The 17,132-nt window shown below is 43.8% G+C and overlaps 1 protein-coding gene across 1 annotated transcript in view; it reads right to left on the reverse strand.

Moving 5' to 3' along the window:
* The window catches only part of LOC149449834 (vomeronasal type-2 receptor 26-like), a 70,667-nt gene that overhangs the window by 30,054 nt on the left and 23,481 nt on the right, over window positions 1-17,132 (reverse strand). The window contains exons 5-6 of the mRNA XM_089692728.1: window positions 10,166-10,514; window positions 9,753-9,808 (exon numbers count right to left, since the gene is read on the reverse strand). Of these exons, the coding sequence (XP_089548854.1) occupies window positions 9,753-9,808; window positions 10,166-10,514 (405 nt within the window). The remainder of the gene's footprint in view (window positions 1-9,752; window positions 9,809-10,165; window positions 10,515-17,132) is intronic.

Below are 17,132 nucleotides of genomic sequence, written 5' to 3' on the forward strand. Positions count from 1 at the left end.
AGGATGAAGAAGAAGAAGAAGTAGGCAAAAAGTGTATCTGCAGCGCTCCTCTAAGTGTATCTGCAGAATGTCATTTATGGAAAAAAATAGATACAATGTTTCAACCGCTGTATGGAGTGAATGTCCCATAACTGTCAGAAATAGACTATTTCTGACAGTTCTGGGACATTCACTCCATACAGCGGTTTCAACCGCTGTATGGAGGGAATGTCCCAGAACTGTCAGAAATAGACTATTTATGACAGTTCTGGGACATTCCTTCCATACAGCGGTTGAAAGATTGTATCTATTTGTTTCCATAAATGGATCCATTTATGGAAACAAATAGATACAATGTTTCAACCGCTGTATGGAAGGAATGTCCCAGAACTGTCATAAATAGTCTATTTCTGACAGTTCTATGACATTCCCTCCATACAGCGGTTGAAACCGCTGTATGGAGTGAATGTCCCAGAACTGTCAGAAATAGTCTATTTCTGACAGTTATGGGACATTCACTCCATACAGCGGTTGAAACCGCTGTATGGAGGGAATGTCATAGAACTGTCAGAAATAGACTATTTATGACAGTTCTGGGACATTCCTTCCATACAGCGGTTGAAAGATTGTATCTATTTGTTTCCATAAATGGATCCATTTATGGAAACAAATAGATACAATGTTTCAACCGCTGTATGGAAGGAATGTCCCAGAACTGTTAGAAATAGTCTATTTCTGACAGTTCTATGACATTCCCTCCATACAGCGGTTGAAACCGCTGTATGGAGGGAATGTCCCAGAACTGTCAGAAATAGACTATTTATGACAGTTCTGGGACATTCCTTCCATACAGCGGTTGAAACATTGTATCTATTTGTTTCCATAAATGGATCCATTTATGGAAACAAATAGATACAATGTTTCAACCGCTGTATGGAAGGAATGTCCCAGAACTGTTAGAAATAGTCTATTTCTGACAGTTCTATGACATTCCCTCCATACAGCGGTTGAAACCGCTGTATGGAGTGAATGTCCCAGAACTGTCAGAAATAGTCTATTTCTGACAGTTCTATGACATTCCCTCCATACAGCGGTTGAAACCGCTGTATGGAGTGAATGTCCCAGAACTGTCAGAAATAGACAGAAACTGTCACAGAACTGTCCTTCTTCTCATCCTTCTCCTTCTTCTCATCCTTCTTCTCATCCTTCTCCTTCTTCTCATCCTTCTCCTTCTTCTCATCCTTCTCCTTCTCCTTCTCCTTCTTCTCATCCTTCTCCTTCTTCTCATCCTTCTTCTCATCCTTCTTCTCATCCTTCTCCTTCTTCTCATCCTTCTCCTTCTCCTTCTTCTCATCCTTCTCCTTCTTCTCATCCTTCTCCTTCTCCTTCTTCTCATCCTTCTCCTTCTCCATCTTCTCATCCTTCTCCTTTTCCTTCTTCTCATCCTTCTCCTTCTGCTTCTCCTTCTCCTTCTTCTCATCCTTCTCCTTCTTCTCATCCTTCTCCTTCTTCTCATCCTTCTCCTTCTTCTCATCCTTCTCCTTCTTCTCATCCTTCTCCTTCTCCTTCTTCTCATCCTTCTCCTTCTTCTCATCCTTCTTCTTCTCCTCATCCTTCTCCTTCTCCTTCTTCTCATCCTTCTCCTTCTCCTTCTTCTCATCCTTCTCCTTCTTCTCATCCTTCTCCTTCTCCATCTTCTCATCCTTCTCCTTCTTCTCATCCTTCTCCTTCTCCTTCTCCTTCTTCTCATCCTTCTCCTTCTTCTCATCCTTCTCCTTCTCCATCTTCTCATCCTTCTCCTTCTCCTTCTTCTCATCCTTCTCCTTCTCCTTCTTCTCATCCTTCTCCTTCTTCTCATCCTTCTCCTTCTTCTCATCCTTCTCCTTCTCCTTCTTCTCATCCTTCTCCTTCTCCTTCTTCTCATCCTTCTCCTTCTCCTTCTCCTTCTTCTCATCCTTCTCCTTCTTCTCATCCTTCTCCTTCTCCTTCTTCTCATCCTTCTCCTTCTCCTTCTTCTCATCCTTCTCCTTCTTCTCATCCTTCTCCTTCTCCTTCTTCTCATCCTTCTCCTTCTTCTCATCCTTCTCCTTCTTCTCATCCTTCTCCTTCTCCTTCTTCTCATCCTTCTTCTCATCCTTCTTCTCATCCTTCTCCTTCTTCTCATCCTTCTCCTTCTTCTCATCCTTCTCCTTCTCCTCATCCTTCTCCTTCTCCTCATCCTTCTTCTCATCCTTCTCCTTCTTCTCATCCTTCTCCTTCTTCTCATCCTTCTCCTTCTCCTTCTTCTCATCCTTCTCCTTCTCCTTCTTCTCATCCTTCTCCTTCTCCTTCTCCTTCTTCTCATCCTTCTCCTTCTTCTCATCCTTCTCCTTCTCCTTCTTCTCATCCTTCTCCTTCTTCTCATCCTTCTCCTTCTCCTTCTTCTCATCCTTCTCCTTCTCCATCTTCTCATCCTTCTCCTTCTTCTCATCCTTCTCCTTCTCCTTCTTCTCATCCTTCTCCTTCTCCTTCTTCTCATCCTTCTCCTTCTCCTTCCTGATCTCCAAGGGCATTTAAATTAAAGGTACAGTGTTCTGCACTAATTTAAAGGCTCTCTGAAGCCTAGAAACCCTTTTTATAAGTCATCTTCGTAGCGGAGAAATTCGCATCGAATCGAATTTCATACTGGAATTCGCCGAATCAGCCGAATCAAATTTTTCAATTCTTCGCTCATCTCTAACCACAACGGTAGAATTAGTAAACAACATAAGCATTACAATGATATATGACCCAGGTGCTCACCCTAAGGTAAGGCACAAGGAACATTAATATCTGTCACTGGATAGTTCACTGTAGAAAATGTAGCAAGAAGGAAAAACAAAGGGAAAGAAAAGAAACAAGCACAGGAAGTGAGAAAAGGCAGAGGGGGAGTCAGGAAGCGGGAAGAGACAGGGGGCAGGGCCACACCGGTGGTCATCTGGACAAATCCCAATTGGGGGGGCATGACAAGTCATGTCTGAAGCAAGGAAACCGGTACCTAGACAGATGACAGTGAGTCCACTAGTCCAAATGAATGAGGTTTGGGGAGGCACAGCAGGAACACACAATTCCCGAAGGGTGGTGGAGGAGAAATGGAGCCAGACCCACCACAATAGCTTATGTTTGTCATAAGTGTCATTAGCAAATGCCAACATTTCTTCCATGCGCATAATATCATTAATCCTAGAGACCCACAAAGAAAGGGGAGGGGGGGGGGTGGCTGTTTTCCAAAAAAGGGGTATCAGTTGGCGAGCCGCAGATAAGAAGAAACACAGTAGACATCTCTTTTGTGCCGCCAAGGAACCCGGTAATATAGAAAGAAGAGCCATCTCCGGGGAAGAGGTCAAGGACTCGCCATAGATTTTATTATAAACATCAAAGGCTTCGTACCAAAAGGGTAGAATTCTATTGCAATCCCACCAAATGTGGAAATGAGTGCCCACAGCCCCACTACTACGCCAACAAAGGTCAGATGTAGAAGGAAATACCCTATGCATGGACAAGGGATCCCTATACTGTACCATCATGAGAGGAGCTTAAAATTTTATTCCTGTGAGTATCAGGATATAGAAGATGTATGGGTAAAATGGAATGACGTAAGCCGTTCCCCATCAGATATGTCCCTACCCAGATACTGGGACCACGCCCTGGTATAGGATGGAAGTTCAGAGTGAATCGCGGAATGTAAAAATCTGTAGAGGGAAGCTAAAAGATGTCTGGTAGGTTCAGAAAGGAAACATAACTGCTCAAACTCAGAGAGCAGGCAATGGATATGAGAGGAGGAGTGCAAGTGTTTACAAAATGAAGATAAGTGCAAAGCAGTCAGCCAATCCCTAGGACAACCCAGCAGGAGAGGGAGGCCCGTCTAAGGATGAATTGAGTCATGAGCTACCAGCCAGGAGGCATGGGAGAAGAGACTAAGAACAGAAGAACCTATCCCTTGTGGAAAGGAAGGATTGTCAAATAGAGACGACAGTGGGGAAGGATCGACGACAGTAGGGTATTAAGGCCACATCTATACCATACACCATGGTATAGATGGTTCCACCATAGTTCCACCATGGAAGAAGCCTTATGATAGGGTCTGGGGAACCGATCAAGCATATGTGCCAGCAAGGCGGCTCTGTAATACAGCTCAAAATCAGGCAAGCCTACTCCACCCAAGAGCTTCGGATAAGTAAGTAACTTGTACTTCAGTCTCGAAAAACCACGATGCCCAATGAACATGATCGATATAGAACACGGGGAGAGGAAGAAACTCCTGGGCACTGAAACCAGGATAGTCTGGAAAACGTAGAGCAATTTAGGTAAAGTGTCCATCTTAAGGGTGTTAATGCGTCCAAACCAGGGCAAAGAGGAAGCTCCCCATAAGGCCAAGTCTTTACGCAGACAAGAAATCAGGGGCAGACAATTAAGGGAGTACAGTTCAGCAAGATTGGAAGGTATCAGTACCCCGAGGTAGGAAATATCCTTCAGACGCCACTGAAAAGAAAAATTGGAGTGAAGATGCAACAACATGTTGTTGGGCAGAGTAGTATTCAGCGCCTCCATTTTTGAGATATTCAGTTTAAAGTTACTGTACGAACCAAGCCTATGAAACTCATGAAGTAGACTAGGGAGTGAGATGAGTGGCTGTTGCATGCAAACCAGAAGGTCATCTGCATAAAGAGAAAGTTTGCGATGGGAGGAAGGGATATGAATACCCAAAATAGAATCGTTAGCCCGTATAGCCCGCGCCAGGTGTTCCATAACCAAAACAAAAAGTAGAGAAGAAAATGGGCATCCCTGCCTAGTGCCGTTCGAGATAGAGAAGGACGAAGAGGATGTGTCATTCACAAGAACCAACGCCATGGGATAAGAATAAAGGGACATAATCCTGGCAGTATACCTTGATCCCAAACCTATCTACTCCAGAGTGAGACGCAAAAAACGCCAATCTACTCAATCAAATGCCTTCTCAGCATCAAACGAAAGAAGGCAGGCCTTCAGGCGATGCTGTTTGATATAGGAAATAAGATGAATAATTTTAGTGGTGTTATTCCTAGCCTCACAACCCAAAATGAAACCCACCTGATCCTGGTGAATCAAAGCAGGGAGGAACAGTGACAAATGGTTCACCATAATATTAGCAAATAACTTGACATCTAGGTTAATCAGGGAAATTAAGCGATAACTACTGTAGAGGGATGAATCCTTATCCAGTTTAGGAATAATTAAAATATTGGCTGAAAGGCTGGATAAGACAGGTGAGAGTTGTCAATGACATTAAAAGCTTGGGCTAAAAGCCGGGCCAGCAAAGGGGCAAAAGTTTATAGAATCATGGAGAAAACCCATTGGGACCCATGCACTTACCGGATTTGAGATCTTTAATTGCCCCAAGGACTTTTGGAACAGAAAAAGACTCCTCAAGATCTAAGGAGTACTATGCATCAAGAACCGGCAATGCCATCTAGGTGATGTACTGAAAGGGGCAAGGGCCAACAGAAGCATTAGGGGTCACAGAGATAAATTATAGAGTTCAGAATAGAAACGTTCAAACGCCAAGGAGATTCCCTTATTATGATAAGTTTTGGTATTATCGGGAACCTGAATACATTGGATCGGGTGACGAGACGGGCGAGAGTGGAGTACCCACGCCAAACGTTGGCCACATTTATTGGCTAAAGAATAATGAGTATTATGCACTCTATCACATGCAATGAGGGAAGAGGAGTCCAGCAATTGAAGTATAACCTGGTGGGCATTACACAGATCAACCGAGAGAAAAGGATCCAACGTGCGCTTAAGAGAGAACTCTAAGGCCGCGACAACCGAAAACAACCGACGAATGTCCGAAGCCCGAGCCTTCTTTAAGCGGGAGCCGTGCTGAATGAAACCCCCCTGGAGAACACATTTGTAGGCTTCCCATTGGGTAAGGGGACCCGTAGTATCCGAAGCATGGTCAAGAACAAAATTCTGGATAGCTTTTGTAACCTCTGCAACACATAGGGAGTCTTTAAGCAGAGTATCATTTAAACGCCAGGAAAAACAATGAGAAGACATAGAGAGGTTGTGTATGGTGAGATGGATGGGATAATGGTCCGACCATAAGAAGTGACCAAGTGAGGCTGAAATAGGGGAATCGAGTAAGCACTGCAAAACTAAAAAGTAATCAATGCGGCTGTAAGATGCGTGAGCCGCTGAGAAATAACTATAGTCCCGCTCTGAAGGGTACAGAACATGCCAGACATCCACTGAATGCAAATCATGTAGACGGGATTTAATTTGAGTTAACACTCAGAAGGAAAAAGACGATTTACCTGAGGAAGTATCCAAGGTAGGTGAAAAAGCTATATGAAAGTAACCTCCCGCGATGACACAGGGACCACCAAACGAGGACAATTTGGTCAGAACAGCAGAGAGAAAGGGACCCTGGTCCTGATTGGGACCATAAATATTTACCACCATAAAGACAAAGTCCTGATGTTTCAATTTAAGAACAATATAATGACCGGTAGGATCTATGAGGGAGTCCAAGACCTCAGGACTAAAGATATTATGGAAGGCCACCAACACCCCCTTAGACCTGGCTTGTGTATTAGTACTGTGGTACCATTGGGTGTAGTAGAGACTTTTGGAGAACCGGAATACTGTCCGTATGGAAATGGGTCTCCTGAAAAATTTGGGATCCAGTCTTTTGAAAGTGATAGAGCATTTGGCTCTGCTTCTCTGGGGTATTAAATCCTCTGCAGTTGACAGAGGAGAAATTAATTGGGGTCCTAACCACCATAGGGAATAAAGGGCGAGGGAGACAAATGCCACCAAAGGCGGCCCACAGTGTCGCTCACGATTCTCGTGGGAGAAGTAAGAAGGAAAGAGTATGGGGGAAGCAAAAGAGAAAGGAAAATACAAAATAACAGAAGGCATAGAAAAGAAAAAGAGGAACCAGGAAAAGAAGAAAACCAGAGAAGAAAAACTAGTAGACAAAGAACCGTCTAAATATAATACAGTGCGTAAAAAAAAAAAAAAAAAACACTGAGAGGCCTAGGTGGGGAACGTCAAAGGCACATTGAGTAGGTCCTGGTCCAGCCCTCCCACAGGGAAACAGATCCAAGAGGGAAGCTACTCAAGTTAAAGAGCAACCCCCTCATAAAAAATGTGTATAACATACCCTCAGGAGGTAAATGGAGGAAAACAAGCTATCCTCCTCCCCAGAGAGGCATGAGCCCACGAGCAGTGGGAGAGCTTCCCCCACAAAAAGAAAGGAGGGGCGCAAAACCCTCACAGGAAGGATTGATGGAGCCCCCTACCATTCCCCCCAAAAACACAGGTTGTAGTACTCAGGAGCTAACCCCAAACCAAAACACACAAGGAATGGATAAAAAAAAAACCACATGTAACAATGACAATTCAAGAAAAATAACATTAATGTAGTTATTTAAGAGCATGGAACCAACAGAACTTCAGAAACCACCTAGTAGGGGTGGAGGCCATGCAGTCAAATGCAAACACAAATAGAAAAAGGAAAACCTCCCAATGCATAGCAGCTGGGAAGTCAACCATCTGGAATCTTCTGAGAAGAGGATCTGGAGAGCTTCTTCCTGCTGGACCACTGCCATTGTGGGGCACAAGGAAGACCTGGAGTTGGCAGATGAAAGGGCCAGTCCGGAAAAGCTACTTGAGGCAGTTCAAAAGTGCCGAGGAAGGTGGACAAGTCCCCAAGAGTGCGGAACTGCACAGATTTACCATTCTGGGAGGCACTGAGTTGAAAGAGGAACCGCCATTGGTATCTAATGTGTCAATCCTGTAACAGCTGAGTGAGTGGGCGCAGGGCTTGGCGCATGTTCAGTGTCTGGCAGGAAATGTCAGGGAGGAATATCACTGGTATCTCGTTAAACAAGATGGTATCTTGTGTGCTGGCTGCACGCATAATGGCATCCTTGACCTTGAAATAGTGAACCCTGCATAGAATATCATGAACAAAAGAGTGGTCAGGATTCCTGTGGCCCAGAGAGCGGTGTACGCAGTCCAGCTCAATATTTGCATCTTTAGGCTGTTGCAGTAACTGGTTGAAGATGGCAGTAACTGCTCCGACTAAGTCCTTAGATTCTATGGACTCTGGAACACCCCTGATCCCTATATTGTTGCGGCTGTTCCTGTTCCCTATATCATCCTGTTGCTACATGAGTTGTTGTAGTATGAGAGTTGAGGGTCCCTTCATGGGACTGTAATGCGTTACAATGGCCGTCAGAGGTATTTTCAATGTCTTCCATACGTAGACAAAGATCCTTCTTAAGATTAGAGATCTCTTGTTTGTATGTGTTCTCTATGCACTTCACACAATGTTCAAAGTCCACCTTAGTAGGTAGGGATCTAATATATTCATGCAAGGACCTGATATGAGACTGCATGTCCCAGCCATTCCCGGAGCAAAGAGACATCTGAGAGGGGCTACGGGACCACTGAGAGAGCTTGTCAGAGTTCCCAGGAAAGGAGAGGCGGCCCTGGGAGCTCACCTGCATGTCTGCTTGCGGCTCTGTGTCCCAAGGAGCAGGAGAAGGCGAGGTCGGCGCAATCTTGCCTGCTGGAATATGCAAGGCCGCGGCCGTAGACCTCATGAAGCCTAAATCGCAGCTGGCTCGTCCCCCACCTGACCTCCTGGGGTTCCAGTGCTGGTTCCTGCCCATGGAGAAAGCGACAGGAGCGGAGGAGAAGGTAAGTATCCCTGTGGCTCCATGCTCCCCAAGTCATGCCCCCCCCCGCTCTCTCATTTTACATGAGAGTTGCTGTTCCCAGTTGCTTCCACTTTGTTATAATACCACTAACCATTGGCCATGGAATATTTAGTAGCAAGGCAATTTCACGGATGGACTTAATGTATAGGGGGCAACTTATCACGGTACCACGCTTGAATTCACTGAGCTCCTGAGAGCGACCCATTCTTTCACCAATGTTTGTAAATGCAGTCTGCATGCCTAGGGGCTTGATTGTATACACCTGTGGCCATGAAGGTGATTGGAACACCTGAATACAATGATTTGGAGGGGTGTCCCAGTACTTTTGGCAATATAGTGTATATGTATAGGGTGTAGCTGAAAAAACATGTTAGTGCCCAATCATACCGGTGCGATTTTAATCGCACCTAATGCAAATTGAAATCGCACCTGAAATTTCATCTAATGAATGTGAATGTCAGTGTCTTAACACATGCGATTTGCTGCAAGGCAATTTCTATAGTTCTTGCATTACTTTTTCTGCAGTTTTGATGCAATTTCACATACATAGAATATAATGGAAATTGCACTGCAAATTGCAAGAAATCATTGAAAATCTTCACAAGTAGAAATAAAGTCTTCAGAAATTGCACCTGAAATTGCACACAAATCTCACAATTTTAAATCGCAGCGGTGTGACCGGTGACTTAGTAGAGGGAAGCCTGACAGAGCAAGGAAACATTAATGCAAAAAAACATTTATTCACCCCGTTCATATTGCAGCGTGATTTGTCCCTGAAAGTGTCCCTACCATGAATGGGCCAATTGGTCCTGTTTGCCCCCTGGCTATAAATTCCCAATCCTCCTCTAAATATGTCAACATAACTAACAAAACTGTTTTATTACAGGAACAACTTTTCTTTTTTTTTTTGGTAGAGGGATTGAATATTTGAAATTTGACCATATCGCTTTTTTATTTTATATTTTCCAAAAAAAGAGAGTACTCTACCTTGTGCCTGTAAGGTTGTTTTGTAGTCAATGTTCCTTTATAGATCAGGTTCATATAATGCAGTACTTCAGCCATAGCTTTCACTGCATAATAAATTCGTGGAGAGAGTCCTTGATGCACAAAAGGAAATAAATTTGGACACATTTCTTCCATTATACAATCAGCAAAGTTAAGTGGACATGATATGGTACTATTTTCATTTTCTTTGTTTGCAGACATACACTTTGCAATTGATAAAATATAGATGTCTCCAAATGAATTAGTTAAGCTAAAAGTCTTGTCAATTCCATCAAAAAAATGTTGTTTATTTGGAATGAATAAAGGATATAAATCCACAGCCAAGCTACCATTAAAGGCAGGTAGTGGATTATATCCAGAAAAGCTCAAATACCTCAGAGGAGGAAAGATAAATGTTTTTTCAAAGCTAGTACTTACATCATGTAAATACATATAAAATACACTCTGACTGATAAGTGATCCACATATTACAATTACTTTAGCTTTAGACTCTTTAATAACAGAGATATCACGTTTTATAGCACGCTCTATATCAATGTCAGCAGCAAACATATAAGACCCGATTGATATTGTATATTCCACACAAATACTGTTACTTTTCATGTACTTTATTAATATCTCTTTATCTTTTTCTCCAGCATCATCTTGTGATGCAATTATTCCAACCCACGTCCAGCTAAAATGTTTCAGCAACTTAATAACAGCCATATAATGAACGTGGTCATTCTGAACTGTCCGGAATACATGAGGATAGAGAAGCCTGTTGGTTAGAGAATAGTCCGTAGCTCCATAACTGATCTATAGAACAGAAAAAGAGCCATTATTTTCAATGCTGAAGTCGATTTTATGAAATATATCCACAAGACAAAAGGAATTAAATCAGTCTACTATAGTCTAGACCGGGGGTCAGCAACCTATAGATTGCTATCTATCAGTTGATCGTGGCTAGGTGACTGGTAGATGGTGGTCTGGGCTTGCGGACCCCCCATCTCTGAGCATCAAACAGAGTGCAATGCTACTTGTAAAGTTGGAGCTGTAGTAGGGAGCAAGAGCCACATAAGCCGATGCCTCCTCTGTAGTGGCGGCTCCTGTCCCATGATACCCACTACACTCCACCTCTTATCCCGGCTAGTGGCCTCTAGAGTGGTGCCGGCAGCAGGAAAGAAGAGATCTTCAGGTCAGTGTGAAGTAATACACTGGGCATAATAGTATAGTATTTTTTTATATATAGTAGTAATGGCGGTGATCAGCGACTTTTAGCGGGACTACGGCGGGCATTCTGACACTGGGGGGAACTGACTAACTGCCACTGAGATCCACAGTGACACTAATACAGTGATCAGTGCTAATAAAATGCACTGACACTGTACTAATTGCCCTGGGTAGGAAGGGGTTAGGAAGGTGTTTTATTATGTAAGCAGCATGCTGTTGTTTACATACAGACCTCTCCCGTGTCAGTGTTTCTTGGCGATTGCCAGGTGTTGGTGGTCAATCTTCGGCCAGGACCCTGTGATTGACAGCTGTAGCCACCGATGGCAGCATATGTAGGGAGGCACGTGTGCGACCCCTACCAGATAATGCAAAATCACATTTATATATGTGAATTTGCATAGCCCTGCCACCCTGTAGCAGAAGTTCTGCTATAGGGTGGTCAGGAAGAGGTTAAGGTTGCCTACCCCTGGTCTAGACATATAGGGGTTTATATACTAAAGCTGGTTCACTCAGAATCTGGTGGAGCTGTGCATGGTAGCCAATCAGCTTCTTTGCTGCAAGGAGAGGAGAGAAAGCGGTACGGATTTCAAATCCCTAGACCTGTGAAGTTTTTTTTTTCTCCTCTCCTTGCAGGGATGACAGTACGGGCTAGATGGCAACTGATTGGTCAGCACCATCCATGTGAGGGTGCTGATTAATAAAAAGCCCTCTAGCCCAAACTGTCATCCCTGCAAGGAGAGAAGGAAAAGTGGTGGGGATCTGAAATCCTCACCACTTTTTCTCCTCTCCTACCACTGAGAATATGAAGCATCTGCTTCCATAGTATACATCTCAAATCGCCCACCCTCCGCTCAGCATGGGATGAGCGCAGGGAGGTTTTCCACACCAATCCTGTGTGAACTCAAGATATAACAAGCCTGGTCCAGTAGCTATCAGTAGGGATGAGCTTCTAGTTCAGCGTCAACCCATGTTCTGACGGAGTTTTGCTTGTTTGGAGGTTCAGCGAATGAGTCAAACATCCTGCTGGAGTGGGAAATGCAACAGTATTGCTAACACTGAATCATCCCCACCGAACCCATTTCATTGGAAATTCACAGCTTAAAGGTGAATGTGAACAAAGGGGTGGGGATAGTAAACAGCATAGGGTGCCCCCCAAAATTCATAGGAGAGACACCACCAACATTTTTAGGGGCCTTGCCAGAAAGAATGTGGATTCTCTTCAAATTCTACACCTGACTATTTGAGTCTTGTATTGTGTTTAAGGGGTAATCCGACACAGAAGTGAAAAAAAAGCATAGGGCCCCTCTCCAATATCCATACCAGGCCCTTATCCAAGCATGCAGCCTAGATGGCCGGGAATGGGGGGAGGGTACTTTTTCCTCCTCCTGAACCATACCAGGCCACATGTCCACAATATGGGCCTTGCCTTGAGGGACAACCTTGGCAAAGCACCTTGTCCCCATGAGAACAAGGGTGTTTAAATGTGGATATGCATTCCACGCGGGAGTAGGGGGCGGAGCCTGACAATGGCGGCGGCGGGGAGTTCGTGGTAGGAGCTCTTGCACGAGGCTCCTCTGTCTGATCCCCCCCCCTTGGCCCCAAATCCCCCCCGGATGCATGGAGCTCCAGAAGGCTGAGACTCACCTCGGCCTGGCGGGCCCCTTTGATGAGCGACGGCCCGCGGGAGGGAGAGCCTTGGAGCTGGAGAGCAGCGGTGAGAGGCTGGAATAGTGAGCCTGGTTGCCGGGAGACGAGGAGGTGCGGCCAGGACACGTGACCTGTTGCAGTGCATCCCTGGGAGGCGAGGAAGCCGGCTGGCCGGCAAGCGGCTGACAGGGAGCAGGAGAGACACTGATCTGCTGAAAACGTCCAGCTATCCCGGACCCCTGTCGTGGTGCTGGCAGGGAAGAACAGCCTGGTCCAAGGCAGGAGAGAGTGGAAGAAAGTCCTGGAGGGTCCCCCTGAGAGGAGGTGGAGAGGAGCTGACCTGCTAAAAGAAACTGGAGGAGGGAGCCTGGAGCCGTCTCACGAGAAGAAATGTGCAAGGAGGGTGAGTGAGTCTGGCTGTGGCTTCACACATAAAATCTGTATTGAGTTAGTGGGGAATCAGTGTGAGAGAAAAGGGGGGACCCCCAGAGAAGAGAATATAAATAAAGAGAAGAACGTATGTAGGAAAGAAAAGTGAATGGACAGGGCTGGGACTTGCAAATCATATAAACGGCTTCTTCTTAACACAAATCTCTAGAGAAATAGAAAAGATACAGAAGAAATGAAAAATAAAAGTGCAAAAGGAACGGGGCCAAAAGGGACCCAAACGGGTACAATTAAAAAGTACACATCCCAGGGAAACGTGACCCCGGAAAGGCCCCAGAGTAGAAATGACAAAGGAGAATTAGATCTAAGTATGCAAATTAGCCCTAAACAATTAATGGACTTGGATATTAGTAGTCAACAAATATCAGAGACAGGAAAAGAGCTCCAAATCCCAAATAAAAAATAAATGACAGAAACGTTTAAAGATCTGGAGAGAACAATAAAGCAAGAAATGGTAAATATTCGGAATGACCTGGGGCAGTTGTTGCTAAGAGTGGAAGAAACGGAGCAGAAAGTTAAAAATCAGACCCAGATTATTTCCGAATTAGAGAAGAAGATAATTAATATGGAAAAAGTTCAGGAAAAATTGCAGTACAAGGTGGAAATCCAAGAGAATAGAGAAAGATGGAGAAATATAAGGATAAGAGGGATACCGGAAAGTCTAAAAGGAGAAATATTGGAAGAGGAGGTTTACAAAATTCTGAACTTTATAATGGGAAACTCTGATATGGAAAGGACTAATATAGAAGGAATCTCTAGAGTCGGGAGACTCCAGGGGAACTATGAGAAGGAAAGGTCGAGAGACATACTTGTTAAATTTTATGAACTGCAGCAAAGGGAAAGAATTTGGAGGGAAACTAAGGGAAAACCAGTAATAAAATATGGAGAAATGGATATCCAAATTTATGCGGACTTGTCATCGGAGACTCTCCGGAGGAGGAGAGCTCTGAGGCCTTTGCTGGAGCTGATGAAAAAACAGAAGGTGCAATATAGATGGGGAGTACCGGAGTGCTTAATAGGATGGAAAAACGGAATAACAGCCTATTTGAGGTTCCCAGAGGACTTGAGAAACTTTTGCGATAGATTTGAAATGCAGAGAATTGAAATTAATGGTTGGGAAGAAGAATCCAGGGGAAATAGATTGAAAAGAGGGGAGGAGTGGAGACGGGTGGCGGGGGGGAGGTAGGGTGGGGAGGGAGAGGAGAAGTGAGAGAAGAGGGGTTTTTTTTTCTCTCTTTCTGAACCTCCTTGCTCCCAATCCAGCGCCTCCCCCCCCCCCCCGCTACTCCAGCTTAACTTCTTCCCTTGCTTTCTTTAGAAGTATAAGTAGAAAGAGGGTCAATGGGGGGATTCGGAGGGGAGGGAGGCTGTCCATGGGAGGAGCGTAGCCCTAAGGATTAAGTCAAAGGTGGATGTTAGCTCCACAAATGATGTTGAGGCAAAACGAAGGCCTAAAAAGAGGGGGGAGGAGGGAGGGGAGAGGTGGTGGGGGTGGGGGATTGAGGGGAGTACTGAGAGAGGGGGGGAGGGAGGGGGAGAGAAAAGAGTATTGGGATAAAAACGCTCAATAGGAATAAGAAAGAGGAAGGGAAGGAGGAAGAAGGAGTTAGCAGGAAAAGAGTAAGATGGAAGAAATCCAATATATAACCTACAATGTAAAAGGGTTAAGCTGTCCAGGAAAGAGATTTAGGCTATTTAAAGAACTCCAACATAGAAAATACTCAGTGGTATTTTTGCAGGAAACACACTTAGAGATAGATTCAAAGGTTAGATTGAGGACTAGATATTTTCCAACATGGTTCTATGCGGACTCACCAACTAAAAGAGCAAAGGGAGTTGCTATAGGCTTTGCAAAGAACGTAAGGTTTGAGGTGGAGGAGAGATTAACGGATCCGGAGGGAAGGTTTTTATTTTTGAGAGGTAAATTACAGGAAATAGAGTGCACAATAGCAAACATATATAGCCCAAATAAAAAGCCGGAGAGGTTTATGAGAGAAGTGTTGAAGAGATTGATGGATTTTAAAAGGGGATGTATGATAATAGCGGGGGGACTTTAACATCTGTATGGACCCACGGATGGATACCACTTCCTGTGTGAGGAGGGAAGAAAGCAAGCCCTTGAGAATGTTAAAGAAACTTTTGCATGAGTGTCAATTAGTGGACATCTGGAGAATCAGGAACATGAAGGAGAGAGATTATACTTTCTTTTCGCATGTACATGAGACTTATTCTAGACTAGATTACATATTAGTAGAACACCGATTGATAGAGTTGGTGGTAGAAGTAAAAATAGGAGGAAGCACCCTGTCGGATCACGCCCCAGTTGCAATGAAGTTAAGATGGGGTAGAGAGGAGAGAGAAGGATATGTGTGGCGGTTGAATGAGGCACTGCTCATGGATGAAGAGATTGGTCAAAGAATAGAGAGGGAAATTGAATGGTTTTTTGAAGAGAATGAAACAGAAGATGTGTCGGTTGCAACGGTGTGGGAAGCACATAAAGCTTACATTAGAGGTCTACTCATTGCAATGGGGGCAAAAAAGAAAAAAGAAAGGAGAGAAAAGATAAATAGATTATTAAATGAAATATATGATCACGAACAGGTGCATAAAAGGGAAAGATCTAAGGAGATAATGCAGCTGATAATAAAAAAGAAAGAAGAATTAGAGAAAGTAATGGAGGAGGAAAAAAGAAGAGTCTTTAATAAAATAACATGTAAAAGGTATAGATGGGGAGATAGGCCGGGAAAGTATTTAATGAGAACTTTAAGAAAGAAGAAAAATAGAAATTATATTGAGAAAATAAGAAATCCTAAGGGGGAATTTGTACACTCAACCAAGGATATTGCTAGAATATTTAAAGAGTATTATAATGAGCTGTATAATATCATACCTCAGGATACGTTTAAGTAAACGGAAATAGTAAATAGGGAGAAAAGAAAGACATACCTAGAGGATGCAGGCCTACCAAAATTAAGAGAAACACAACTGAACTCTTTAGAGGCAGAAATAACTTCAGAGGAAATAAAAATAGCGTTAAAAATCATGGCGGGAGGGAAAAGTCCGGGCCCGGATGGATATACGGCTAAATACTATAAAAAATATAATGAGCTTTTAACCTCCCTGGCGGTATGATTATTTCAGATTTTTGGTGCTGAAAGCGGTACCATTTTTTGCATGGAAATATGTATTTTTTTAATTGTAGGCCTGTAATTTTTAGGAAAAACTCACTGAAATCTGTCCGAACAAGAGTCTAGTAAACATCCCGGGTATGATAAAATTTGAAACACAAAATCATAAATTATAATTTAATAAATAATCATAAAAATAATATAAAAATAATAAAAAATTTAATTCAATAATATAATCAAACCAAAAACACTGAAATTTGAAATATAGCGCCAAGTTCGCACATTGCTGAGCTCAGTCGCAGAATCGTTTTCAGTGTCTGATGAGGAATTTCCCCCACGAATCATTATCACTCAATTCTGCAAGTGGTTCTGATTTACTATCGCTGTTCTCTAGCTGATCTAAACCGCTTTTGACCTAAAGGGACACTTTTTGGACACCATGGATGTTTCTCAGTTTCCAGGCAGAAAGAACAGACAAAATGCAGGCAGGGCGCCGGACAAAGCACTCGGGACAAAATGTATGTGAAATTGGTTGAGACAGCAATGTTTTACTATGTAAAATGTAAAAAAAAAAAAATGACATTTTTTAAAATTTTTAAATTTCCCGCCGCCGGCGGCGCCCGTATGTCCCGACGTCACAGGGACAGGACACAGAAGCCGGATGCCGGCATCGGCCAGAGGAGATGGCCGGGGACGCTGCAGGGGACACATCGTGGGAGCGCAGGGTAAGGTAAGTGAAGAACACATGCCGGAGCAGTGCCGCATGGTATTCCCGAGTGTAGCTCGGGGTTACCGCTTTTGGTACTGAAATGTTACCCCGAGCTACACTCGGGAATACCGCCAAGGAGGTTAATACCTAAAATGAAGATTTATATGAATGCTTTGGGGAATGGGATGGAGATAAGGGGAGAATCTTTACAGGCTAATATAGTATTGATACAGAAGGAAGATAAAGACCCCTCGCAATGTGCAAGTTATCGAC

This window comes from Staurois parvus, unplaced genomic scaffold, assembly GCF_062004578.1.
Source record: "Staurois parvus isolate SC_StPar_1 unplaced genomic scaffold, SC_StPar_1.0 ptg000602l, whole genome shotgun sequence".
Classification (NCBI taxonomy): Eukaryota; Metazoa; Chordata; class Amphibia; order Anura; family Ranidae; genus Staurois; species Staurois parvus.